At 48.4% G+C, this 25,394-nt stretch overlaps 1 protein-coding gene across 2 annotated transcripts in view; it reads right to left on the reverse strand.

Annotated features, from left to right (window-relative positions):
• EDRF1 (erythroid differentiation regulatory factor 1) overlaps positions 1 to 22,837 on the reverse strand; it is a 36,777-nt gene extending 13,940 nt beyond the window's left edge. Inside the window, exons 1-16 of one of the 2 annotated variants that reach the window (XM_027855909.1) lie at positions 22,742 to 22,837; positions 18,788 to 18,996; positions 15,903 to 15,969; positions 15,337 to 15,462; positions 13,429 to 13,553; positions 12,973 to 13,132; positions 10,003 to 10,104; positions 9,585 to 9,706; positions 8,633 to 8,744; positions 7,498 to 7,645; positions 7,301 to 7,409; positions 7,054 to 7,165; positions 5,486 to 5,746; positions 4,033 to 4,104; positions 3,154 to 3,304; positions 1,413 to 1,601 (exon numbers count right to left, since the gene is read on the reverse strand). In XM_027855909.1, the coding sequence (XP_027711710.1) occupies positions 1,413 to 1,601; positions 3,154 to 3,304; positions 4,033 to 4,104; positions 5,486 to 5,746; positions 7,054 to 7,165; positions 7,301 to 7,409; positions 7,498 to 7,645; positions 8,633 to 8,744; positions 9,585 to 9,706; positions 10,003 to 10,104; positions 12,973 to 13,132; positions 13,429 to 13,553; positions 15,337 to 15,462; positions 15,903 to 15,969; positions 18,788 to 18,996; positions 22,742 to 22,837 (2,161 nt within the window). The remainder of the gene's footprint in view (positions 1 to 1,412; positions 1,602 to 3,153; positions 3,305 to 4,032; positions 4,105 to 5,485; positions 5,747 to 7,053; positions 7,166 to 7,300; positions 7,410 to 7,497; positions 7,646 to 8,632; positions 8,745 to 9,584; positions 9,707 to 10,002; positions 10,105 to 12,972; positions 13,133 to 13,428; positions 13,554 to 15,336; positions 15,463 to 15,902; positions 15,970 to 18,787; positions 18,997 to 22,741) is intronic. The other variant, XM_027855911.1, reaches the window with a different exon arrangement.
• Between the last annotated feature and the right edge of the window lie 2,557 nt (positions 22,838 to 25,394).

The raw sequence follows: 25,394 nt of genomic DNA on the forward strand, positions 1-25,394 counted from the left end.
TTGGGGGCCAAGAGGGAAGAGACCCGAGAAAGGGTCACTGGGATTATGAACTGAGAGATCCCTGGTAAATGAAGCAGCCTGTTTCACTTCAGTGATGAGGCCAAATGCCAGAGACTGCAAGGCCGCCAGGGGTATCATGGAGACGGCTTGATTTGGAGTCAGGAAGGCCCGAGTTCAAATCCAGCCTTAGACCCTGGGCAGGTCAGTTCCTCATCTGTAAAATGGGGATAACAGCTCCCCCTCCCAGGGCTGTTGTGAGAATCCAAAGAAATAAATAAGACATTCTGCCAACAATAAAGCCCTTACCAATGCTGGCAATGATCAAGATGATAAGAAGGGAGGGGGTTTGGTGAGCTGGCTGTCCTGCAGCAGTGGGAGAGGCCAGGGTGGGCCGGGACAACCAGGCCAGCATAAAGCTGACCAGGACTGGGGTGGTGGCTGCAGAGAGAACAGGCCCGGAGGGCGAAGGCTAGAAAGCTGTGGTCAGAGGGTGGGGGGTTCTTCTGATGGGGAAGGGCGGTCCCTGCAGAGGGGGACTGGGAGGAGAGGAGATTCTCTCCTGGGCCCACCCGGGGCAGCTCTGAACCTCTCTGAGCCCTTTTCCCCTGGGTGAGCTGCTGGCAGGGCCTGGAGTGCAGGGAGGGGCCAGGGTCGCCATTCTTCGGGCCGCCCTGGCTAGACCTCCTACACTAACAGTTTTGTGCCACCAATGCCCTGCACGAGGACCCCCCTCCTTGCCCTCAGACACATCTCAGCTCCCCTCTCTACTGCATGTTCTCCTCCCCCACTGGAGGGCAGGGGCTATTTCCCTTCGCTTGTGTCTGTATCTGTGGGGCTAAGCACAGAGCCTGGCACACAGAAGGCGCTTAGGAGATGCACACAGCTGGCCAACCAGGGAAGGGTTACATATCTCATAACAAAACAAACCTAAAGGGTCAGGGTCCCCAGCCCAATTTCCCTCCAGCTCAGTCACCTCCCTTCCACCACTTCTGTACCATAGCTGGAGGGTGTTTAGAAGTGGGCAAGAACGTGGAGTGCAAGGTTTAGGGCAAGAAACGCCATCAAGCAGATAATGAATCCTTGTGGGAGGGTCTCCTAGACTAGCAACCACGATGTCCATTCAAGCTGAAATTCTGCGCTACGCGTAGCCTAGCACACTTGAGGCCCTGGGGGAGCTGCTTCCCAAGATCACATGCAGGGCTGGGTTCCCTGGGGCCCAAGGGCAGAGGGGGAAGCAAGGGGTGGAGGGGCCCCGAGGTAGACTGTGGTCTAATGTGAGCAAAGACTTCCTATCACTTGGGGCTGCCCCAGCTCTCAATGGGATGACCCAACCCCCCTCCAACCCTCCCCGCCCCGCTTCCAGCTCAGACGGTCAGTAAACCACTTGACCCACACCACCTTCAGTCACTCACCATGGCTCTGCAAGGCCAGCTTAATGTAGCGTAGGGCCCGTCCATACTTCCGGAGGCTCATCGCAGCATCCGACAGGACATAGTAAGCCTTGGACGACTTGAGGATTAGCTGCAGTTTCATTTTATGTTGCCAAGAACCTGGGGTCATTCCGGACTGACTGGCACAGTGGCCTTCCTGGAGGGAGCCCACTAGGAGAGAGACAGGACAACACTTCATTGGGCAGGAGAAAAGGCCCCAGCCCGAAGCTGCTCGCCACCAGGGCCAAGCCAGGGCTCCAGGCTGCAGGCCCACGGGTAAATTGCCTCCCATCTTTGTCTAACCCTCGGTTTCCCAGGGATGCCTGAAAGCAAGGATGTCCCCAGGAATCTGTGAGCCACAAAAAGGTGATGCAGAAACCCTGCTCTGAGATTCCCCACTTCCACCAGCAAGGGCCTCCTCAGAGCCAGCAGTGACGACAGCCTGACGGCAACATCCTGCATTCAGACCCAGGTCTTCCTGACTCCAAGTACAGTGCTCCACCCACTGTGCCACCTCGGGGGACTGAGGGAAAGTAGCCACATCAGGGAGAGGATGGCGTCATGCAAAGATGTCTGGGAACCATATGTAAAGGTCACTGGAAAATGTCTAACAAAGTGAAAACACGATAAAACACAGATAATCTAAGTCTGAGTTTGGCACCACTGGTGTCGTGGACAGCGAGCCAGACCCAAAGACAGAAAGCCCTGGGTTCAAGTCCTGCCTAGGACACTTTCACCAGCTGTGTCACCTCCTGGGGCTCTGGGCAGCCCTCAGTGCCAGCACGGATGGGTCAGCCCCTTGGAGCCAGGCCCCACGCCAGGCACAGGGGACACAAGTACAAGAAGCCGAGGCAGCAGTTTCACTTTGGACGGCAGTATCGTTGGATTACTTTCTCTGAGCAAAGCCCAGGAGGCACAGGGGGCAGCAGGGCAGATGACAAGATGTTCATGCCGCACAGCCGCAGGAGATGTCAAGAACGGCCTAAGACTAGACAGCTGCCCTGGCTTCAGTCAGGATACCTCGATGCCAGGCGGCGGCTCAAAACTGAGTGGAGTGGTGCGCCCCAGGGAAGGGCCGACACGGTTGGGGGCGGGGAGAAGGGGGCAGCAGCCAGGTATCTGACGGCAGGGGGCAAAGGAGGAAAGAGACGAGCGCCAGGGGAGACCTTGATGCAAAAGCATCAGCAAACGTTCTGGCTGCAGAGCTGATGTCCAGCTCTTAGCTTTTATCTACATGACCGGCACCGCCTCTTACTGAGGTGCGCCCCCTAACCCAGGACAGCGACGATAGGAGCTTGAATAGAAGAAAACTCAGGGAAAATGGGAGCTGTCTTCAAGCTCCGTACCCCCAGGTCGGTCAAGCTGGGTGCACCGCCTCCAGTGGAAGCAGGGCCCCTTCCCTCCCTGAGGGGGGTCCACTCCTTGGTGGGATTTCTTGTTAAACAGGGCCTGCCTCCTTGGCCCCAGACCCCTTCCCAACCAAGATTCTCTGATTCCTAAATGACTTAATTAATGAAGAAGCAGCAACAGAAAGCTGAGGGGATGACTTTCAGGGCCTCCAAAAGCGCCCAACACTGGCAGGAAGAACCTGGCTCCCTCTTCTCACATCTGGAATGAAAAGCTTTCCTGTCCTGTTTGAGGGATACTCTTTTTTCAACCTTACTTGGGTGTTACAAGGGCAGCGCCATTCCAAAGGTCTTATCTGCACATCAATCCAGCTTACTTTTGCCCAAAAATAAGGCCATCTGCTTTTCCAGACACTCGGGACCACCGCCGGTTGATTCATCTTCATATTTTAATGGAATCGGGGTGTTGGGGTCAGCGGCAGGAAGGTCACTTTCCTTTTTGATGCTGCCATCCACAGATTTTAGACCCTTAGAGAAAGAAAGAAAAGCACTGAGCGTGCATTTAATTTTAAGGCCAACTAAATATGAGGTGTAAACAGAAGACCTGAGCTATGGGATGAACAGGATGACCTGCTTCTGCGTGCGCCCGCCCATGCCCCGCCCCCACCCCCAATCAGGTCTACACTGGCTGAAAACGATGGAACTCTTGGCTGTAGTGGTTTAGAAATGATCTCAGGGGCAGCTAGGTGGTGCGGTAGATAGAGCGCCAGCTCTGGAGTCAGGAGGACCCGAGCTCAGACCTGACCTCAGACACTTACTAGCTGCTCGACTCTGGCCAAGTCACTTAACCCTAATTGCCTTAAAAATAAAAATTAAGAAATCATCTTAACATGCTGTTTCTGCTTAAAAAGAATAATCAGCATTTCTACGGCACCTACTATGTGCTTGGCACCATGCTAAGCAGCACATTACAAACTTTATCTTATTTGATTCTCACAACCACCCCGGGAGGGAGGTGCTATTGTTAACCCCATTTTACAGTTAAGGAAACTGAAGCAAACAGCAGTTCGGCGACTCATTCGGGGTCACATAGCCAGTAAGTGTCTGAGGCTGTTTCTGAACTCGGGTCCTCCTGGCTCTCCGTCCACTGCTTACATCAGTCGTGGACAGCAGCTGCCAGCCCCCTCCAAGCATTCCCAATGGCCTCCCAGACACTGCAGAAATGCACCAGCCTAAAGGTGGCTTGGTAAACTGACCTCTAGAACGTAGCTGAGCACAAGCCGACAGCGCTCTTCGGTGTCGTGGCAGACAGGGAATGCACAACTGGGCTGAAGGAGGCAAATTGGAGAGTTACCTTAACGTGCACTGGACACAATCCCGCCGAGCACACAGTGCCCTCCCTAATGCCACAAGGCTAACTTGCTGAGTCAGCCCAGCCCAGGCTAAGAGCACGTGCAGAGAGGACCTCAGTGGGTCTGCTCAGCCCAGAGAGCACAAATGACTTAGACTAACTCTGAGGAGGTGCCCCGAGCAGCCTCCAAGCAACCACGAAGCAGCACACAGGAGCCCGCTCCCCAATTACGTGGCCAAGGGCATAACTCGTATGTCACACGTGGAGCGCAAGACTCTATCTTTGTTAGGAATTCTTAATTAAACCTTCACTGTTGTCAAACCTTCAAACTGTTGTACTAATGGAATTCCTGAACGATAAAGAGCTAATAAGCAACTTCTGAAACCAGAGATTTTAAAAGATCAGTTTTTAAAAAATTGAACAAACTTACGTGGCTGTCATTACAGTAATAGCAACTTCATAAAATTTTCAAGGAAAACAATTAATGACAGGAATAACTTAAGTCTTTGCATTTTAGTCTTAAGTCACCATTCAACCTTTAAGTACAGCCTATAAACTAAGACACTTTCTCAGGGTTAGAAGATTGAGGGTTAAAAGTACTGACAGCACATTAATAGAACTAATGGGTCAGTGCTCACCTGTCCTGTCTCTGTACCCAACTTTTCTATCAATGACTTGATAAAAAATGAAAGATAGAAAGAAGGCACATGGGACTTCTTTCAGATAACATGAAGTGTGGCGAGATAACACACACACTGGAAGGCAAGAGTCCAGATCCAAAGAAGACCTCAGTAAACTAAGACGAGTCAAGTAAACAAGAAAATAATATTTAATAATAATACGGATAAAGAGGTTATGTTCTAAACTTCAGATTGAGAGAAAAAAAATCAAACCCAATTTCCCAATGCAAGATGGAATAAACGTGGTCAATGACCCAGCAGATCCTGTGAAAGGGGGGTTTTTAATCAACCACGAGCTCACGGGGTCAAGGGGGTGACCAGGTAACCTGAAGCCAAGGCTGAATTCCAGGGTGAAAAAGAGGGAGGGAGCTAAGAGCTCTGTCCTATTCTGCCCTGGTCCAGCCACAGACCAGGATAAAACAGACAAGGTGAATTGTGTGCCCAAGGGCATCCAGGATGGGAAGGGGAGAAGGAGCTAAACAAACCAGGAAGGGTTCCCTGGAGAAGAGAAGACTTGGGGGGGGGGGGGGGGTCAGCTGTCTTCAAGCTGAAATCTGGTTAAGTAAACCTAAGGGACAGTGAAGCAGTTTAAAGTTAAGAACAACTATTTAACCAGTTGTTTTTTTTTTAACGTTACCCAACTGCACCAGCATCTTTATCACTCAAACAATGGCTCACTCGGATTTGATGAATGGATTTGTATTTCTCAGGTACTGACAGTTCTCCCACAGACTTAATCACGGCCACGGCTTTCTTGTCGTCAGGGGGGTCGGAGCTCGCGCCGTAGGACCCATTCTCATCACTGTCTGGCATCTCCTCCTCTTCCTCACTGTAGCTTTCATCAGAGTTCTCATTTAAAGGAGACCCTGAACTCTCTTCCTTTTTAGGTTCATCCAACTGAAAGAGCTCGGAAAGCATGTAATTGGCCGAAGCAATAATCTTAACAAAAAAGAAACAGAGAAATAGGGATAAGTGACTATGGTGAATTGAAACCATCCTAATAAAGCCAATGGCCAACGCTGCTGCTACTGGTTCAAGGTTTAGAAGGAAATGCCTGCCAACGAGCCCCATTCCACACACAGCCTAAGGCAGAGGCTGATCAGGAGCCATCCAGCTCAAGGGGGATGACCAGGCTTAGACACAGACCAGAACCAAATGAAGGCTCTCACTAGTATCATCAGAGAAACTGAAAAAGTATTACAGAGAGGGAAGTTCTCTAAAAGCCACCCAAAATTCTCCATGCCAAAAATGTACCAATTCTTCAAAATAATCTCTTGTTACCAATAACTGAGGATGTTTAAAAATCCTTAGAGACTGATATCTATGCATCAGAAAACGAGAAAGATTCTCTGTTACACTGGTGTTGGAATGTACAATACCGTCCATTTTAAGGCAAGGCAAAGTTATCTCGTTTTCTGCACAAAGTGGAGAGAATTCCTATACCAACTCATTAATGGCTTGAGGTTTTTTCCCTTACTGAGGAAAACACTTTGTAAAAGGCCACACACAGACATGGGCTGCGAGCTGTTTGGCCCTTAGCTCCTGAAGCACTTTTCTCACTGGGCCCCATTGGGAGATGCTGGAATTTCTCCTTACAATCACCAAGATTTAGTGAGAGCCCAACCTGAAAAAATGAGGGCATTTTAGTTTGTCCTTGGTCCACGGTTCTGGAAAGTGGACAGTAAGTAACGTCCACTCTTGGAGGTTTGATCCACTTGCTAGCCTCATCTATCCCTTCTTGGCACGTCTCTACAGTAATGGAGCGCCTTCCCAAAGGGCCTGGCAATAAGGAGGTTCTGAACGCCAAGAAAGGCCAGATGACTGGTGTGAAACCAGAGAATGGGAGAATGAAAGACAAAAATGTCCCATTTTTCTGCTCAATGAACTGCGTGAGACATTTACATAGGACAGTACCTTGTCACCTCTCCATCAATCTTGACCTCGGGTTCTCAAGCATCCGCAATCAGAAATGACCACAGTAAGAATCAATGTGGACTGAGAACGCCTGGCAAACCCACCCCATCAGAATACTTTATCATACACCTACTCACTTCCCCAATATCTGAATGATTCAGACTAACTGGGGGCGTTCTTAAAAAGGAGACACAGTTCCAAACAAAACAAAGGCCCCCACGTCCCTTGTTCTCCCCATGCTGACTAAACACATTCAGGATGACTCCAGGTGATCCACACAGCCCAGAGCTCTGAAGGCACGATTTTAAAGCACGTATAAAATAGAATCTTACTTGAGGGTGTCTTCCCTTGTCCAGTAATTTCAGACAATTAAGAAGCAATGTTCTGATCGTTCCATAGTGTTTCTTATTTTGGTTTTTTTTCATCATCATGTTGCAAGCAACCCTACAAAAGAACACAGCACCACACACAGACGTTTGGCCAAGACGACTCCGTGGGAGCCACCCCCACCCTGGCACGGCTCCTGTCTGAGTCTGGACGGCCTGGCGCCCCCTCCCCGAGAAACGCATCCCAACTCACTTGTACAGGAGAATGGCCACAGGCACCGTGAAGGGGTTCTGGTATTTGTCCTCAGTCTCTTCACAAAGGGTGGTGAGGTCATAGAGCTTGACGATGTCACTGCCGCTGGCTGAAAGAGAGACCCCGACGCTTTGCAAGGCTCTGCCACCCAAACGACGGTGCCACTCAGGTCTGAGCCATCCCAGTAACTGGTTTACCTTTAAACAGCCAGTAGGTGTGCCCTTCTTTGGTGCAATTGGATTTCAGGAATGACAGAATATTTTGTGCAATATCTTTTATCACTTTAGTAGAAAAATTGGAGTTTTCCAAATTGGGAATCTCTTCTGTCTTGATCATTTCATATTTCTATCAAGGTAAAGACGAAGGACTAGGTTTAGGAGAAAACCTTGGGAGCAGAAGACTTGTGCAGGTACAGCCTCTGGATGAGCCACAAGGGAAAACTGCAGATCCCAGGGGTACTTTTAAAGGAGGGGCAAGAGGGAGCCACTGAGAAGCGTGGAGAAGAGGGGGAGAGAGATGATGATGACTAACATGGGTGATGACTAACACGGCACTAGATTCGAACCTGCTGAAGGACTGCAGCCCAAAAGCCGCTATCAATACTTCAACGTCCATGTGAAAGGAGGCCGTGGGGCCCTATGCTTCTTTGTCTCTTTCCCCAGAGCCAAGCACGGAGTGTGGCACATGGTAGGCGCTTGAATGCTTGCTGACTGGCTCAGGGCTGCCTCATGGGACCACCAATGACCTAGGCACACTTCAAGCGACAGAGGACACACACCTGGGAGGGGCGGCTAACACACACCCGGGTTCTAGCACAGGACTGAATGGAAGAACATGCACTTCACGACTACAAGGAGGGGAGGGTGGCCAGAAAGCAGCCTGCCTGAAGAAGACCTAGAGATTGCAGTGAATGCTGGCCCTGGGGTCAGGAAGAGCTGGGGTGAAATCTGGCCCCAAACGTTTCCTTGCTGTGTGACTGTGGGCAGTGAGCCTCAGTTTCCTCACCTACACAATGAGAACAAGAGCAGCCCCTCTGCCTGAGTTCTAACCACACAAGGCTTCTAGTAAACGCCAGGAGCCAATGGCAACAAACCTGAGCTCTACGACCCTCAGGGCCCTCCTGAAAATGTTGGGTTGCTCCCTTTCCCTGCCATTTTAAAACACAACATCACCACCGCCAATTAAAGATTCACAAACACTCAAGTTTCCTCCTGAACATTACTTTTATTTAGTATAGATTTCCTCTCCTGGAATATCATGCAAACCCCTCTCTACTTTGGTGTTCCATACTAACAGGCAATGAAAAAAACAGATATTTGCATTTTCCCGTACCTGTACGATTCCATTTACATGAAAACACATCACCAGCTCAGGTACATTGCATATCAAGTTGTCCAACCAATAATCAATTCCAGTCAGTACATTAATTGGTTTGTTGTTATCCCTGAAAATAAACAATCCTCGGGTCAGCAGACTGAGTCGGCACATTCCTAGAAGCTTGACTCGTGTTGAGCTTAAAAACGGGGCAGAGGAGGGTGCTTACAGTTAGCATCCGAACGAAACGTTGCAGCAGAGAGCTAGTAAGTCCAGGACAAGCGTCACACACAATCCAGCACACGTAGATTGTCTACGCCAGAACACAAGCTGGCTGGGTTTGTGCGATGGCTAAATATTCTCAGTTAACCGAGAAGAGTTCTCAAATACTTACCCAGGGAAGGCCTTCTCAAATAACAGCTAAATATTTCTGCCTACTAACTACATCACCAAAAGTCTGAGATTTAGGTTCGAGACCAAGACAAAAGTTTTTTCTCCCCAGCGGCCAGCCCCCCAAACTCCCATGCTAAATAGAGAGCTTAAAGGATTTTCAGCATAGGTTGGAAACCCTGGTTCCTTTTTGCAGCAGCTTAAACCGGGAAAACAACAAAACAAAAGGGGCAGTCATCGTACTTCTCAGTGCCACAAAACAAGTCTATCAATCACAGTGATCCAGTACATTTTCGAGGCACTTGGCAGTTTCCAAAGTGGTTTGCCATATATGACTTCCCATGACTTTCACAGGCTCCGAGCCGGTCTGGTTACTCCTCTTACTGAGTCCAGAAATCTGTTGGCTAATAAGTGGAGAAGACAGATTTCCTGGCAGTCCACAGCATTTGCCATGACTTTGTAACTTCCTCAGTATAAGACACTGAAGCAAATTTCACAATGATACGGGGACTATACAGTAAAAAAAAAAAAAAAAAAATGCACAAAGGCTATCGAGAGAGGGAAGCAACTTTCCGCTTACCTGAGGCGCAAGCTAACGGCAGGATACCGTCCTCCCCCAAATATGGGCATGTTTGAGCCCACCAACATGTGTATGTCTTCAAAGGTCCACAAGATATTCCGAACAAAGTCATTCTTAAGACCCTTTGTTTAGGGAAAAAAAAAAAAAAAAGAAAATCACTAAATTAGAATTTTTCACCTACGTGCACCACATTTTCACCTATGATCCACAGAAAGACTATGAAAGAAAGATGAAGAAGAAAAGAACAAAGAAACTATACTATACAGTCACAGTAATTTAAATATCACAGATGCTACAAAAAGCTATTTCAAGAAGTAAATGGACTTTTTTCCCTACTGATTCCAATTGAGACCAACTTTTAAATGATCAAGTAAATTGAGAATTAGGTCTTTGAGCTCAGATACCACAGAAAGCATACCTGACTGTTCTCACCGTCATTGAATAAAGTAGTCAGGTTTTGTTCTTTTGGGGCTGAGGTCACATGCCCCACTATATATGAGGGTTCAAGAGGCTCACTTCCCTGTGAAAAGTGCAAGGATAAGGAGTGATTCTGCTGTCATCATAAAAAAGCGCCTACTTTTCACGTACACTAAGCCAAACATTCCAAGTACAAAGCAGTACAATCCTCAAGTCTATCTGGAGCCCCAACACCCCCATCACGGCATCTTTACCCCAGGGGCCAGGGCAGCACCCCAGCACCACAGCCGCAATGACTCACACCAAAATTACTGATAGGAGGACAAGACCGGAACCTCCTCAAGTGAGGTTCACTGCCTTTTTAAAAACATCAAAAGCTCACTTTTAAGGTCCAGTTTTTTGTTTTCTCATTGACCCGATGGCCTGACCAAAAGGACGGACTCACATAAGGAAAGAAGCCCAAGCAACGGCGGGAGAAGCCCGCTCATGCCTGCGTGACTGACTGCACTGTGTGCAGGATGAGGAAGAAACCTCTTGGTTCACAGGACAAATCTGGCCATCGGCCTCACTCTGCTCACCCAGGAGGTGGCACCATTAATTCAGACTGTGGTCAGACCCAGAGCCTGCTCAGTGTACACGTCCCGAAGGTGGGTCTTTGCAGCTGGGTGTGCATGGACCTCCCCACCTGCCAGGTCTTCTTACCCACTCTCTCTCTCTAATAGGCATAATATAGAACGGAGTATATTTGGTTACGCTGTGTGTCCTATAGATATGTCTGGAGAACAGAACCATTTCCCATGGATGACAGGCTCCAGGCTAGTCAATGGAGACTACTGAATAAATACACACTGCAGTTCTGGGGTGGAGAACCGGCGGCCTTGAGGCCACATGTGGCCTTCTCAGGTCTTCAAGAATGGCCCTTTGACTGAATTCAAACTTCACAAAACAAATCCTTTTAATCACAGAACAAATCCCCTTAATAAAAGGATTTGTTCTATGAAGTTTAGATTCAAAGGGCCGTGCTTGAGGCCTCGAGGCCACAGATTCTCCACCCCTGTTGTAGCTGATCTCTATTATGACAGCCCTAACTTCTGGGTCCACGGCTCACATGACTTGGGAACAAGGAGAAAACAGAAAAGGAGGAGCTTTCTTCCCTCCTGAGTGCAGATTCACCCCCAGCACATTCTTGGGCATCTTCCCATGCCAACCCTTCTTGGTGGCCCCCACCCCGGGGCCACTGCCTACTGCCTCATCTCACAATGCCCAGTGCCCAATGCAGTCAGATTACTAATAAGAGGTACTGCTCCTGAATCTTCCCAAAGCTAGCTGCATCTTGATTAGGGAATGCCCGGCTGCCTGACGGCACGTTTGGCAGAGCAGCACAGTGATGCCAACCCTTTTAGCAAACGGGGAGATGTTTACGTGGTGGGGAGCCCTGCAGAGAAGGGCAGCTGTGCCAGGGAGTCTTGCCTGGCACTTGCTCCCCCAACTCTCCCCACCTTCCACAGCTTCTTCCCTTCACCTATTTCTGACTCTTTGGCTTTTAGGCTTCATCACAAGACACTTCCAAGTGGGAAAGGGAACTTCACTGCCATAGAGGAGGGGGATAGGCCAGGGGTACATTAAGGGTCATTTGTAAGCAGGGAGTTATAAGGACACTGCCTGTATTTATCAAATAGTTCTAAGCTTACTTTTCTTAATTTTAGGTAACAAATACAGGAATGTCATTATGTGAGGCATTTCCTTGAGATGCTTTAAATTGCTTTTAAAAAACCCACTCTAAATTTAAAAAAAGACAAAACACTTTTGACTTGTTATACTTAATAGTATATTGGCACACACACATAAGGGTCATCCTCTATTTCTAAATCTGACAAGGAAGACATCTCAGTTGGCTGAAACTATAAGAACAAATTATGCTAAATTTCTGAGATTCTGAACTTGTTACAATCATTCTGTTTTGGTCCAAAGGGACTAGAGTAGACTTGGATAGAGAATCTTCTTGCCTGTGATAACATGCCGGAGGCTTCCTCAAAGAGACCTGGTCAGCATAGGAGGGACACCTCAGCCCTGCTGGAGCATTCAAATGAATGCATTAAAAGGATAATATGACTAAATATCCCCGCATAATGCTACTGGACTGAATTATAAGATGGTTTAGAATTAATTAAGAATGTGAAAATGTTTAAAGTCACTGGTCTTCAGTAATACTTCATTTAATAAAAGGACATAAAATGGTCAAATGCTGTTAAATTTGTGATGAAAGAAAATGAAAATGCCCACATAAATTCACCCACTTCTCTGGCCTTTGTTCTTCTAAGCTTGTCAACACTTGTCCGAGACTAAATGGAATAGGCCATCTGACCACTCATGGGGGCACCCCCCTCTTTGTTAAACAGGGACAAGAACGTGAAAAGCCCAAGACAAGGAGGTAAAGGGGAAGCCAGAAACTGAAAAGGAGACACACAAAAAGGCCCTGAGCCTCAGTGTTCATCTCCTCTTGCCTCGAGCCTGGAGGAAAGTGAGATGGGTGCTTCTGCTATTTACCTGGGGTCCCTAAACAAGGCCAACACGAAGAATGGTCAGGCTGGGCAGGTCAGCCAAGTGCTGGATGCGGTCAGCAAGTCGCATCATTGACTAAGTACCCCTACATGCTCCAAACAGAGAATTCAAACAATCCATGAGGTAGACAACCCACTACCCACAGATTCACCGCTGCCTGGAGTCCCACAGGTGATAGGGAGACTAAGAAAATACAGGAAACTTCTGTGTATTAACTGGATTTGCAATTCTAATTCTGTCTCCACAGGAGCTCTAGAAACCCAGCAATTGAGGCTAAGTGGACAAAAGGGTCCTTGTTCCTTCAAATCCGCAGTCCCAGGGAAAGCGGTGCATCCTTCTCTCCAGCCCTTCAGTTTTCATCCCTTTTATTTTCTGCCACAAGTGAGCACCGATGTGCTGGCTGACTGACCTGATTAGACGCACTTGGATCATCAGAAACAGAAGATGGCATCTCAAAAGGGGCGGGCCAGGAAGCCCCTTCTGTGTCGTCATGTGTCTGACCCGGGCTGGGAGGGACTCCTGGCTCTGCCGCAGAGGGGACAGGCTGAGCGGCACCATCGCCATTAATGCTGAAACACAAAGCCAGATGCCTGAGCGCCACCATCCAAGAATGGTGCCCAGGGCACTGACAGGACGTCCCAATGCTCCCTGCTGACAAGGCTAAACTGTCTGGCCAAGGACAGGGAGTCTCTTGTGAATATTCAGCCACAGCTAAAATGCTCAAAGCAAACTTTCAAAACTTTGTATGAACACAAAACCCCAACGTTTAAATACATGCAATGCCATCTCACTAGTGTCAACAGATACAGACTGCCTTAAGCCAGAGATTCCTTATTTAGGAAGGATAAAGTGTGGCGCTGAGTACCTGTAATATAAGAACTTGGAGAGAATCGCCTTCTGGTACCAATGCTCTTTGCTTTTCTTCTTTCGCTGCCACTTCTGGTCAATGAGCCGCTGGTAGAACTCCTTGAGCCACGTCCAGTCTCCTGTCTGAGTAATATCAGAAGGCATTAAACACTGCCATAAAATCTGGTCAAATAATGGGTCACAGATCCCTTCTCTAGAGGATGGGAAACATCTGTTCTTAGATATTACTTAATAAACATGCCCTTACAGAATACTGATAATTTAAACGAATGTCCTTTCTGAAGACAGCAATTTAAATAACTGCCAACCACTGTGGAGGACAGATGGACAGACAGATGGACACGTGGACACACAGAGCAGGATATCACTGGATAAAATGCCCAAAAGCAGTTGAGAAGAGAGAGCTCTATCACAGCTGGTTCGGCGTGGCAATCTACTGAAGCCAGAGGACAACAGATGGACACAACAGGAAATGGGTCGGTGTTCTTACAGAGGTCTGCTCTGGATTATCTCAGGAAGCCTTCCTGAGCCCCATTTCATTCTAGCCTCTTTCCTCTGTCAATAGTTCCTGTTTATTCTGAATACAGCTTGCTTTGTATAGATCTGTTTATATGTCATCTCTCCCACTGGGTTGTAAGCTCCTTGAGGATAGGGACTGTCTTTTGCCTCCTTTTGTATCCTCAGCACTTAGGAAGTGCCTGGCACATAGTAGGTGCTTTACAGATGTGGACTGACTGATTGGAGCCCTTTCATTATTCCAAACTGCTCATCTCGGCAAAACTACTTAGCACCATATGACTGTATCATAGAATACAACGATGTCAGAAGACTTAGTTACAAAATGAATGGATGAATTAAACACTGTATTAAGGAGTTACCATGTGCAAAGCACTGTTACTAAACACTAGAGAGACAAACAGAAGATGAAGATAATCTCTGGTCTCCAGCTCACATTCTAGGAAGGGAGCACCACACAGATAGGCAGTTTCACATGTAAAGACCCCACAGGCCTTAGGGTAGAGCAGCAGAGCAGATGAAGACAAACAGTGCCATAAACCGGCTACAATATGTTAACAATGACTTGTAAGTGAGTACAATACAGGCAGTCGGTCAATCTACATTTATTAAGCAACCATTTATTAAATGCCACGCACTGTGCTAAGCACCGGACAGATGATGAAAAATATGTATTCCTGACTAAATTCAAAAAACATAATTAAGTGCCTACTGAACAGAAAGACCTTTATGTGAAGATTTAAAGTTAAAATAGGATCCAGTCCCCATCTTCACAAAGCTTCGTCTGGTACAGTGGTTTTCAAAGTGTACTCTGGGGGCCCCTGAGGCCCTTTCAGGGGGTCCATGAGGTTGAAACTATTTTCACAATAATACTAAGACATTTAATTTCTAATACAGCAAATATTGATAGACATAATCCCCCAAAACAAAGCTCTTTGAGGATCCTCAATAATTTTTTCAATGATAAAGGGTTTCTAAGACCAAAACTTAGGAGAATGAAGGAGACAGGCTGGTCACGTAGCAAGAACAAAAAACAGCAGAAGGAACAATTTGAATGCCATTCTGGTACTTCCAGAGATATTAGAAGAACAGAAGGAAGGTTTTCAGAGCACTAGATGGACACTCTGTGAAGGACTTACGGGAAAGTAAAGGCAAGAATTGCTCAGAATAAGGCATGGAGAGGTTATAATCTGCCTTGATAGTGTAAATGTACCCATAAAGATGCAAATACAGATCTTTCCAAGTACATTTTGCTATATCAAAATATTAGAGAATCAACATTTTCTTTACAATACTGAAACTAACGCATCCTAATCAAAGATGACATTTGAAAACACATTAATAAACATCTTAACAAAGATGACAGCTGGTTTTCCTATAACCATTTTACCTGGGATGATCTCATGAAGAGTTCCTGAATATCGAGTTCATCCAAAAGAAGAGTCCTTCCAATGCGATGGACTGCCATGCTGACATGGGACTTACTATAGGGGATCTTTAGCAGCTTTTTTATGTTCTTAGAACAGAAAAACAAAACAAAACAAAAAATACCAATGTAGCAAGAAATTCTTGTCTTAGCTTTCATTTAAATTACAACAACCCAGCTGAGTTTCTTTATGTACAAATAAATAAATACTTTCTATCAAAAGCTACACTTAAGACACCCAAGCTTTGAAAAGCAGGATCAGGAAATTATTATATAAGGCGCTATATTAACCATGTTCACATGGGTATGTACTTATCTTTTTTTTGCTGTTGTTTTAACCTGTCGAAATTTTCAAAAACGGTAAGAATTATAGGCCACAAAGATCCTAAACCCAGGCTCCACTTCCCCATGCACTAAAGTCTCCCCACTCCCAATTCCCCTGCCCATAGGGCAGATCAACCAGACCAACTCCCGATCAGCCAACTTTAAAGACTGACATTATCAAGGGACGAGCAATGGTGGGTACATACTTCCGAATCAGATACCACGTCCACATCATTTCCAACAGAGTCAATGAAGTCATACGCCATACCAAAGCTTTCAGAGAGAAAGAAACCATGGATTAAAAGGGAGCACAACTTGATATCCATGAAGTCTATGGATAGATTTCAGGGGTCCATGAGGTTGGGGGCGGGAGGAAATCACACCTTTATTTTCATTGTGCTTTAACCGAAATTTAGCATTTCCTTCGATTATAAGTTTTTAAAAGTGTATTTTTTTTTTAAAGTGAGGCAATTGGGGTTCAGTGACTTGCCCAGAGCCACACAGCTAGTGAGCGTTATATGTCTGAGGCCGGATTTGAACTCAAGTACTCCTGACTTCAGGGTCGGTGCTCCATCCACTATGCCACCTAGCTGCCTCCCCCACCCTTTTTAATTAAAAACGTATTTTTAAAAGGGGCCCATAGGCTTCACCAGACTGCCAAAGGGCTATCAAAGCGGTTCTTGATGCAAAAAAAGTTAAGAATCCCTGTTTTAGGAGACTTATTTGGGGTGAAGTTTTAAATCACTAAAATTACTCTGTTTAATATTGTTATGATTATAAAACTCAACAAATGAGACATCTGTAAAACACTTAGCACAGGGCCTGGCACACAGTAGAAGTTTAATAACTGCCTGTTCCCTTCCTCTAAAATTCTAAAATCCACTTTGTGGACAAGGAAGCAACCAACTAAATATATTTAATTTTTGGTGCAGGGAAAAAAACAGAGCAGAACACCAAAACAACATCTGGTGGGTGGTCTTTTAGCTCCATCGATGCAGAAATGAAGAAATCACCAAATAGTTCATAGCGCACTTAACAGTGATCCTGAGCCAATTCTAAGAGTAAGTAATTTTGTTATTTCATTATCCTAACTCAGCAGTTATGCTGCGGCAAGATTATCAGAGTTAGAATCATATCTGGGTTCTAGTCTTGGTTCCAGCACTAATGAGCTGTGCCAAGCCACTTAACCTCTGGAACTTGGGTTTCTCATCTGTTAAGTGCCAATGGACTCAGGAAGATACAAGATACAGTCTTACTTCTGAGACTTACTAGCTACATGACTTTGGGTGAATCACTCAATCCCCAAGCCTCAGCTCCTCCTTCGTAAAATGAGGGGGCTGGATGAAATCACCTCCCAGCCTGGCAAGTCTATGTTGGGAACAGATGTCAGAAGATAAAGAAATGAACATATTGATTAGCCCATGTTTTCAACATTGTGGAAATATTAAGGACTTAAAGATCTTGAGAACTGTCCCCATTTCACAATTTTAAGCATAGCCAAGTGACGTAAAGGATGTGGTTCGGTAAATGACTCGTTTTTAAAAGGGATGCTGTACACAGTTGACTCACAGCCTTTGAATAAGATTTGTCAACCTTCCTGTCTGTCCTCCTCCCATTTCTTCAAGCTGTAACACGTCTAGGACCATACCTAGTAGCCACAATTAGGAGTGACTTTCCTGGCATAACCGAGGGGTGGGCGTCAAAGTGGCCCAGCCCCCCATCCCCCACAGGTACCAGCAGCCTCCCAAGGTAGAAGCTCACAGGATTTAGACCTATGAGGAACCTCAGAGATCATGTATTTCCTAATCCAATTCCTTCTTTTTACCAATGAGGAAACTGAAGTCTACAGACAGTGAAGTGACTTGTTCAAGATGGTGCCTGTAACAGACAGCATCTGCACCCAAGGCCTTGGACTCCAAAGCCAGTGCCGTCTCTGTTCAGAGGAATGGCTCCCTTGACTCACTGACTCAATGAAAAGAGAAATAAGCCTCCAGATAGGAGTCATCCCAATAAACAAGGACTATAAATGACGGCTCTAAAATCAGGGAGTTGGGTTTGAATCCTCGCTGTGTTCTGCGTGACCTCTATGAGTCTGCTTCTTCATCTGTAAGTGAGAGGCTGGGCCCAGCGCCCTACTTCCTTCAAATTCTCAACTCTGAGGCGTTTATGAACGCAAAATAAGCACGAAACACTGAAGCCATGGATTCAAACTCCTCTGCGTGACAGAGACTTTAGGCAGATCCACAATGCCCTTTCACGGCACCTGAGAAAGGCGATAAGCGGACGAATAGCTCCACGTTCCTCAGCCTGGTTCAGTGGCAGCAGCGCCACCCTTGGCCAGAGGCCATCTACCAAGCAGTGGAGCTGTGGTGAGCATTGAGGCGAGGCCCCACCCTGACACCAGCACAGATCTCAGAGTACTGACAGCAGGCCCAACAGACATACAGAAGAGCAGCCATGCTGGAAAGCCAAAAAGGCACAGGACTGAAAGCAAGAGTGTTTGCTATCACCTCTCTGGGCCTCAGCTGGGTCACGTAAAAAGAGAGACCTGGACCAGTGATCATTTCTAAGCATCTTCCAGCTTTTAAATATCTATCCTGTCATTCCACAATCAGCAGAATTTCTAGCAAACACTAACATGGATCTGTAAAGATGCCTAATGTTACTGTAAAGCATGTCACTTTAGGCCTATGGACACAGCCCAACCCCCAGTCATTTAAGTCTACCCCTACAAGTTTCCAAGTTTTATGCAAATATTAGCTCCATTTACTCAGAGAGAGATGAGGTGTTAAGGGTTTACATTTACAGATAACCAACGGCTAAGAGCAAGAGGTGACTGCAGGACTCTCAGCATTTCAGAAGAGCCAAGGGCTGCTCAAAAAGATCCAAACTCAGCATTATGAAGAATCCTGTGGAAATTCTACAGATGATAAACATAATATTAATCTGACCCTTTCATAGGTACCTTTTTAAAGGGTCCAAAGACAAAGCATCATCTCTGCTTCCAGGCTGACTGTCACTACAGATATGTAAAGTCTCAGCAAGAACAGAGAGAAAGGCAAAGTCCAGTACATATCGGACGCTGGCTTACCTGGAAAAGGGTTTGCTCCTCTTACTGTTGCCCAGAATGGTGGTTCCTGCTGGGCCAAGTTTGGCACTTTCCCGCAGCCAGTTGGCAGGTGGAAGCTTTAGGTCCGTTTTCTCCTCAAGGCGGGCAAAAGCGGTGCGGAGAGGGGCAGACGAATACTTCACCACAGCCCTACTCTTCACTTCGTTGCCTCCCAGAAGTAATACCGATCCCTGTTTGGCAAAAGCATATCACTCACATTTCTCCCAGAACTATAGAAAAAAACGCTCGATTGTTTTTTATTAAAACAAATTCTCTGATCCGGGCTACCAAAAATTTTGTACCATTATTTAAGGGGGGAAAATTATCACACCAGACTTTTACAAGGAATGGATTCATTCCACACAGCTTAATTCCACATTGTTAATTCCTGCTTCTAGAGAAATTTATATTTCTGATGGCCCTTTCTGTCCATTAATTTCAAAATAACACAACTAGTCAATATTACAACTTATGTTTTACTCTTTAGCTTACAACTGACCTATCCACATAAGCTACTTTTTGGCTTGTCCTAAATAAAATGTAAAGGGGAAGCTAGGTGACACTGGAAAAAGTGCTGGGCCTGGAGTCAGAAGACTCATCTTCCCGAGTTCAAATCTGGCCTCAGACACTTAGTAGCTGGGTGACCCTGAGCACAGAAGAAATAAAATGCAGAAACAAGCCACAAGTAATTTACATAATCAAGAAAGGCTTTTGGTTAAGTCATTTCTGTGGGTAGGTGAGGGCTTAACCTCGAAGTTTAAGGAGGACCAACAGGAGTACCCTTCCCTCTGTGCCCCCTGCCATCCAGGTCCACATAGGCCCTGGCCCCTCCCCTGCCCCACTTCTGCAGCCTCAGCCCCCTGGGTCTTGCACTTGCAGGCCCATCTATCTATCTGTGCTGCAGCTGAGCTTCCTTGGAAGGACTGCATCCCCCAGTAGGAACGCAGCTCCACGAAGACCACACCATTCACTCTTGTATCCTCACTACTTGGGGAGCACTTGATGAATGCTCACTCACTCACTGCACCGCTGCACAAAAAAACCACTTTGGATGGGATTCCCTCCAACCCTGACCGTGCATTCCGAGCACAGGGATCATTCCCCAAGGCCCCTCCCTAGTCAGACTCTTCTCTGAGGCTCACTTGGCCTTACACTAGGGCTGGCTCAGAATAGCCACTTGTCATGGTCCCTTGGCCCTAGCTCTGCTGCCAATTAACTGTGTGATCTCCAGCAGGTCATTCATTATATCTCTGCGCTTGTTTCCTCATTTGTAAAATGCAGGCTGGCCTGTGTGATCCAGATGGCCCCTTTCAGATCGATGACTTCAAAACTGTATGAGTCTAGGGAACCCAGACTATTGGTTACTAGCAGTGTGACCCCGAAAAAGTCACTTTCCCAAACTGAGGTGATTTGGGGGCCTCAGTTTTTCCTCTCGTAAAATTGGAATATCTACTTTGTTTTTTTCCACAGAATTATTATGAGGAAAGTGCTTTGCAAGTCTGAAAACAGAATGTGACCGTGAGCTATTTTTAACCTGAGTATTTCTTTATCTCTCAAACGAGGATAAGATGCCTCCCGTATAAAAGATTCACAGATTTTATAGCAGGAATTGACCTCAGACTCCCTCATTTGACACATAAAAACTGAGCCCCAGATCAGACTGAAAGGGGCCAATTAGTCAGCAGTAACAGAGGGCCTCCAGCTACAAGCCAAGGGCTCTCCAGTACCACCCTCAGTCACAGGAAGAAGACACATCTCATAAACCTTCCACAGAGACTTTCCTAAGTGCTTTCATGGTTTATACCTTCCTTGCCCACAGAAGGCGCTCACTGTAAAGCTGTTCTTTCCAACATGGCGCACTGCTTGGGAAAGGAGACAACACGTGGGCTATGAAACAGCTCTCCGCAGCTCAAAGAACTCCACTCCCCTGACCTGGTCTTAGGGAACTCTGAAATACACAGGGATGCTCTCACACAAATGATAAGTAGCTTCCCAGTTCTTCACTGTCTGCACTCCCCATGACCTACTCTTCCACTCTGCCTCATTTATCCAGAGACAGGCACACCCTTCATTCGCCACCTCACACAACCGCTCTACTCTCATGCTCGTGACTGACACAATTCCTTTATCTGAACATACTCTATTCTAATTCCATCTTTCCCTCTGCCACAGGAGCCCCAAACCTGCTCTCTGTCCTCACCACAACCATCACCCCACAATGGCACAGGTTTTCCTCCCTTCCCTATCTTGACTCCTCAGGGAACCTGTCCAACCTGACCTTACGCTCTACTCTTAACCTCTGGGATCTCTGTTCTGACTGTATTTCGTTAACTCCTGGTGCCTCTGCTCTCTCCTCAGGGTCCTCTTCAACCTTCCACCCTCCCAATGTTTCACGCGTTAGTGTTTCCGAAACGTTCCTGACATCTCTCCTGGACCTCGGCTAGGCCGTGGCCTTCTCATTGGTCTCCCTGCCTCAGGTTTCTCCTCGATCTGCTGCCAAAGTCAGTTTCCTAAAGCACAGGCCTGACTGTCATGAGTCAGCACTCAACCTCGACCCTTACTCCTAGGATCAAATATAAAACCCTCTTTTGGCATCCAAGGCCCTACCCAACCTGGCCCCTTCTGACCTTTCCAATTTTCTCACCATTTGCTGCCTTCCACAAACTCTACAATCAAGAGACTCTGGCCTACTTGCTGAACTCTGCACAATCTCACACTACCTCCCGACTCCACTCCTTTGCACTGGCTGTTCCCTCATGCTCAGAATGCTTGCTAGCCCCACCTTCACTTTCTGGTCTCCCTGGCTTTCTCCGATGCAGCGTAAATCCCACCTGCTGCAGGAGGCTTTTCTTGGCTCGCGTCCCTCTCCACTTTCCCTCTAAGATTACCTTCACAGACTCTGTACGCTGTCTAACTGCTTACACGATGTCTCCCTCGTTATGTGTACCCTCTGAGGTTTGGAAGAGTTGTTGATCCTCAAAGAGGACCGTGACAACAGGAAGGTGAGGCCATGACTTACAAGTGAATCGGATTTAAGTGAGGGAGGGCTGTGCAAGGTCCGGAGCCATCTGGGTCCAGGGGCCAGACACAGGTCAGAAGACCGGACGTGGCTCCGGATGCAGTGGGAGACGTTGGCCTTTTGAAGCTAAGGTCCTTCCCGGGTCTCAGTCTGACTCTAATGATCAGTGCAAGGCCTGCACAAAGTGCTCGATAAAGGCCCGGAGAAGGAAAAGTCAAACCACTCCAGTATTTTTGCCAAGAAAACCCCAAGGACAGCATGGTGCACGGGGTGACCAAGAGTCAGATACAGCTGAACAACAACAAAATTAACAGACGCAGCCCGGCATAGCAGAAACAATCTCAGATGTAAAGATCTGGGCTTCAGGCCCGCTGCGATCCTTTAGAGTCCACAGTTTTGCAAACCTTACGCATTCTAACCCCTGTTCTACTGCGATCCCCGCCAGTAACCAGGAGCACACGGGACACACCGGGTGGATTGACCCGGGGTGGGGTGGGGGGGGCTGTGATTCCTTCCAGCTCCGGGACAGCGACAGGCCGGGCACCGCCGAGCCGCCGCGCCCGGGCCGCCAGCTCCGACTTCTGAGATCCAGGGGGGGCCGCTGGGCAGGAGCTCTGACCCCTCACCGAGGCTCTGCCCCGCACCGCCCGAGAGCCCGCACTCGCACCCACGCCCTCTGCCCGGGCAGCCTGCTGTCAGGGGCCACAAGCCGCGCTCCACTTCGGGCCGCCCCGCAGACGTTAAAGAGGAGGAAGACGCGCTCGCTGCCGGGAGGCCTGACCGCCCTTCCCCCACCCCGGGCTACCGTGGGAAAGGGAGCACGGGCTTCCGGGCCTGCACCTCCCCCCGCTGGGGACGGGCTGCTACCGAGCCCGCCGCCCGAGGAGAAAGCGGAGGCTCGGGCCGCTCACGGTTACCTGCGGCGCCGGCTCCTCGGCCGCCTCTCCCGGGAGGACGCTCAGCCCGCTGGGCCCCGGTGGCGCCTCGGCGCCGGCCTCCCTGAGCTCCGCCATGGCGCCGCCGCAGGCCAGGCCCCTGCCCGGCCCCGGCCTCCCTCCGCCGCCTCGGCAGCGACTCCCCCGGCTCCTCACGCGCCACTTCCGCCCCTGACAGGAAGGAAGGAAGGAAGGAAGGAAGGAAGGAAGGAAGGCAGGACGGCCGCACGGGAGGCGGAAGCGCAACCATGCAAAATCTCGCGAGCGCTGACCACCTCCTCCTCTCCCCTGGGCATGCGCGGGCTCCCCTCCATCCTGGGCATGCGCAGGCTCCCCTCCATCCCGGGCGGGCTGCGACGCGCAACTCCGGAACCGGCCTTGCGCATGCGCATGCGCGTGCTCCCGAGCGCAGACAAGGTCTCGCGAGATTTATAGCTCCTCACGTCGCCTTCCTCTTCTCTTCCTTCCCCCGCCCTTCTCCTCCCCCTCCCCTCCTCGCCGCCCGGGGGCGTGGCTGCAAGACAACCAGCTCCCCCATTTCCATGAAAAGGAAGACTGAGACCCAGGGATCCTGAGATGAGGGTTAGGCCTGAGGACGCGCAGTTTAAGGGGCTCATTGTGCAGAGTGGGGAACCTGAGGCCCAGGACAGCAGTCAGGGAATGCGCTGCGGAGCTGGGACCCAAACCCAGGCGTTCCCCTTCCCCGTCCTCCATGTTGGTCAAGGAGGGAAGGGGCTGAGTCCCTGTTCTGTGGAGCGGTGGAGAGGAGGGCGAATGGGCCATCATTCATTCATTCATTCATTCATTCATTCATTCATTCATTCATTCATACTACAAGCATTTATTTAGCGCCTACTCTGTACCCGGAAATGTGTGCACATAGTAGACACTGGAAACAGCCCTTCTTAGCCTGGATAGAGGGGGGAGATGAGGGAGGCCCTGTAGGACCATGGAAAGGGGGTATCAGAACCTGCGTGTGAGTCCTCCCCAACTTTAGGCTAGTCCTTTGACCTCTGGGGCCTCAGTTTTCCTGTCAAAAATGAGGGGGTGTCAGAAGTGACCCCTGCCCCCCTGCTCTGGAGCCTAATGTAGAGAACATCCTGGACACCCCCTAAGGAATTTCCAGCGGGAGGAGCCTGGCAAGGCGGAGCCTCCTCCTCTCCCCCCCCCACCCCCTCCTCGCCATGCGCTCCTTGTCTCCAGTTATCTGGGGGCGGTCATTGTCTCCCCCATGGGACTGTTTTCCTTTCTTTCGATCCCCAGCATTTAGCCTAATGCCTGGCACACAGTAGGAGGCTAATCAGTGCTTATTGGCTTGTTGACTAAAGCAGCAAGGGATTCCAGGAGGTGGAGGTGAGGGAGGAGTACACATCCAGCCTGGAGACCCAAAGACAAGTCAGTCCAGATGCGTTAATCCAATACCTACTGTATATCAATCCTTACAAGAGGGCATTACCCTGCCTATCCGATATACAATACCTAAGGCAAGTAAATAAATACAAAGTGAATGCCCGTTGATACAAAGTAATCTTCAGGGCACTAATGGGCAGGAAGGGAGAAGACAATGGGAAAGGTTTCCTGAGTGAATAAAAAAGAATGGAGCCCTTATCTGCCTAGCCTGGGACTCAATGTTCACACTCTCAATGGACAGAAAACCCATCAAACTGACCTCTCCAGGCATGGATGATCAGCCCAGGGGGTCCTTGAGTTGTATCTGTAGCTCAGAGGACATCACCCCAGTTTGGAGGGCACAGGGTGGGTCAAATGGTAGGTCTGGAGGACCTTAGGACTTGGGCAGGCCAGGCCCCAAGTCCGGGTGGGCCTTCACCTACGCAGAGAGGACTAAGACCTTGACTCCCGTCTCTTCCAGAAGCAGTCAGGCAGTTGGGTGGGGCCTGGCCCGCTGGGGGTAGGGCAAGAGGGAGAAGGAGACATAAGGAAAAGGGGTCCTTGGTGATTGCAAGTAGGCCACCATGGTGGTCCAGGGTTACAAGATCTCACCATTCCCCCATGTTAAACCAGAAACCCCAGGCAAGTGGATGGCCAAAAAAGGGATACTTTGTGTCTCCTTTTTAAATTTTAATTGATAATTTAAATGTGATGGGGATTCAGCACTTGCCTAGATCCCACCGGGAAGACTGGGGTACGGGCCACGGGGAGACTGGAGAACCAGGGCAGATGCAGACATTCTCCATTGGCCTATTGCATGGTTGGGAGCAGCCTTTTTTCCATTGGCTTCATAACTGGGACAGTGTGTCTTTAAAACTGCCTGATTGACCTTAGGCAAGTCACTTAACAGTTCTCTGCCTCAGTTTCCTCATCTGTAAAATGAAGTGAGGGGGGTTCAATTCAGCGGCCTCAACCCTTTTAACTCTAAATCTATGATCCCATGAAATTTCCCAATAGTCACGGAGAGCCTTTGCCTGGTTCTTGGGCCCCTGTAGTCCCAAAAGCAATTTCGTTATTCTCATGACTTTTTAAACAGGGAATGGGTTCAAACCTCTATGGACGTGCATGCATTGTAAACAAGAAAGCCCAAGAGCCTTTAGAGGGGAAAGCTGCTGCTTTGGTGATTTCCTAGTCAATGCCACTCTCGGGCACAGCTGGGAGGTCCCATGTGAGTTCTCAGTCAGGG

The sequence above is a fragment of the Vombatus ursinus genome, unplaced genomic scaffold, assembly GCF_900497805.2.
Source record: "Vombatus ursinus unplaced genomic scaffold, bare-nosed wombat genome assembly UNPS02011353.1, whole genome shotgun sequence".
NCBI classification, from domain to species: Eukaryota; Metazoa; Chordata; class Mammalia; order Diprotodontia; family Vombatidae; genus Vombatus; species Vombatus ursinus.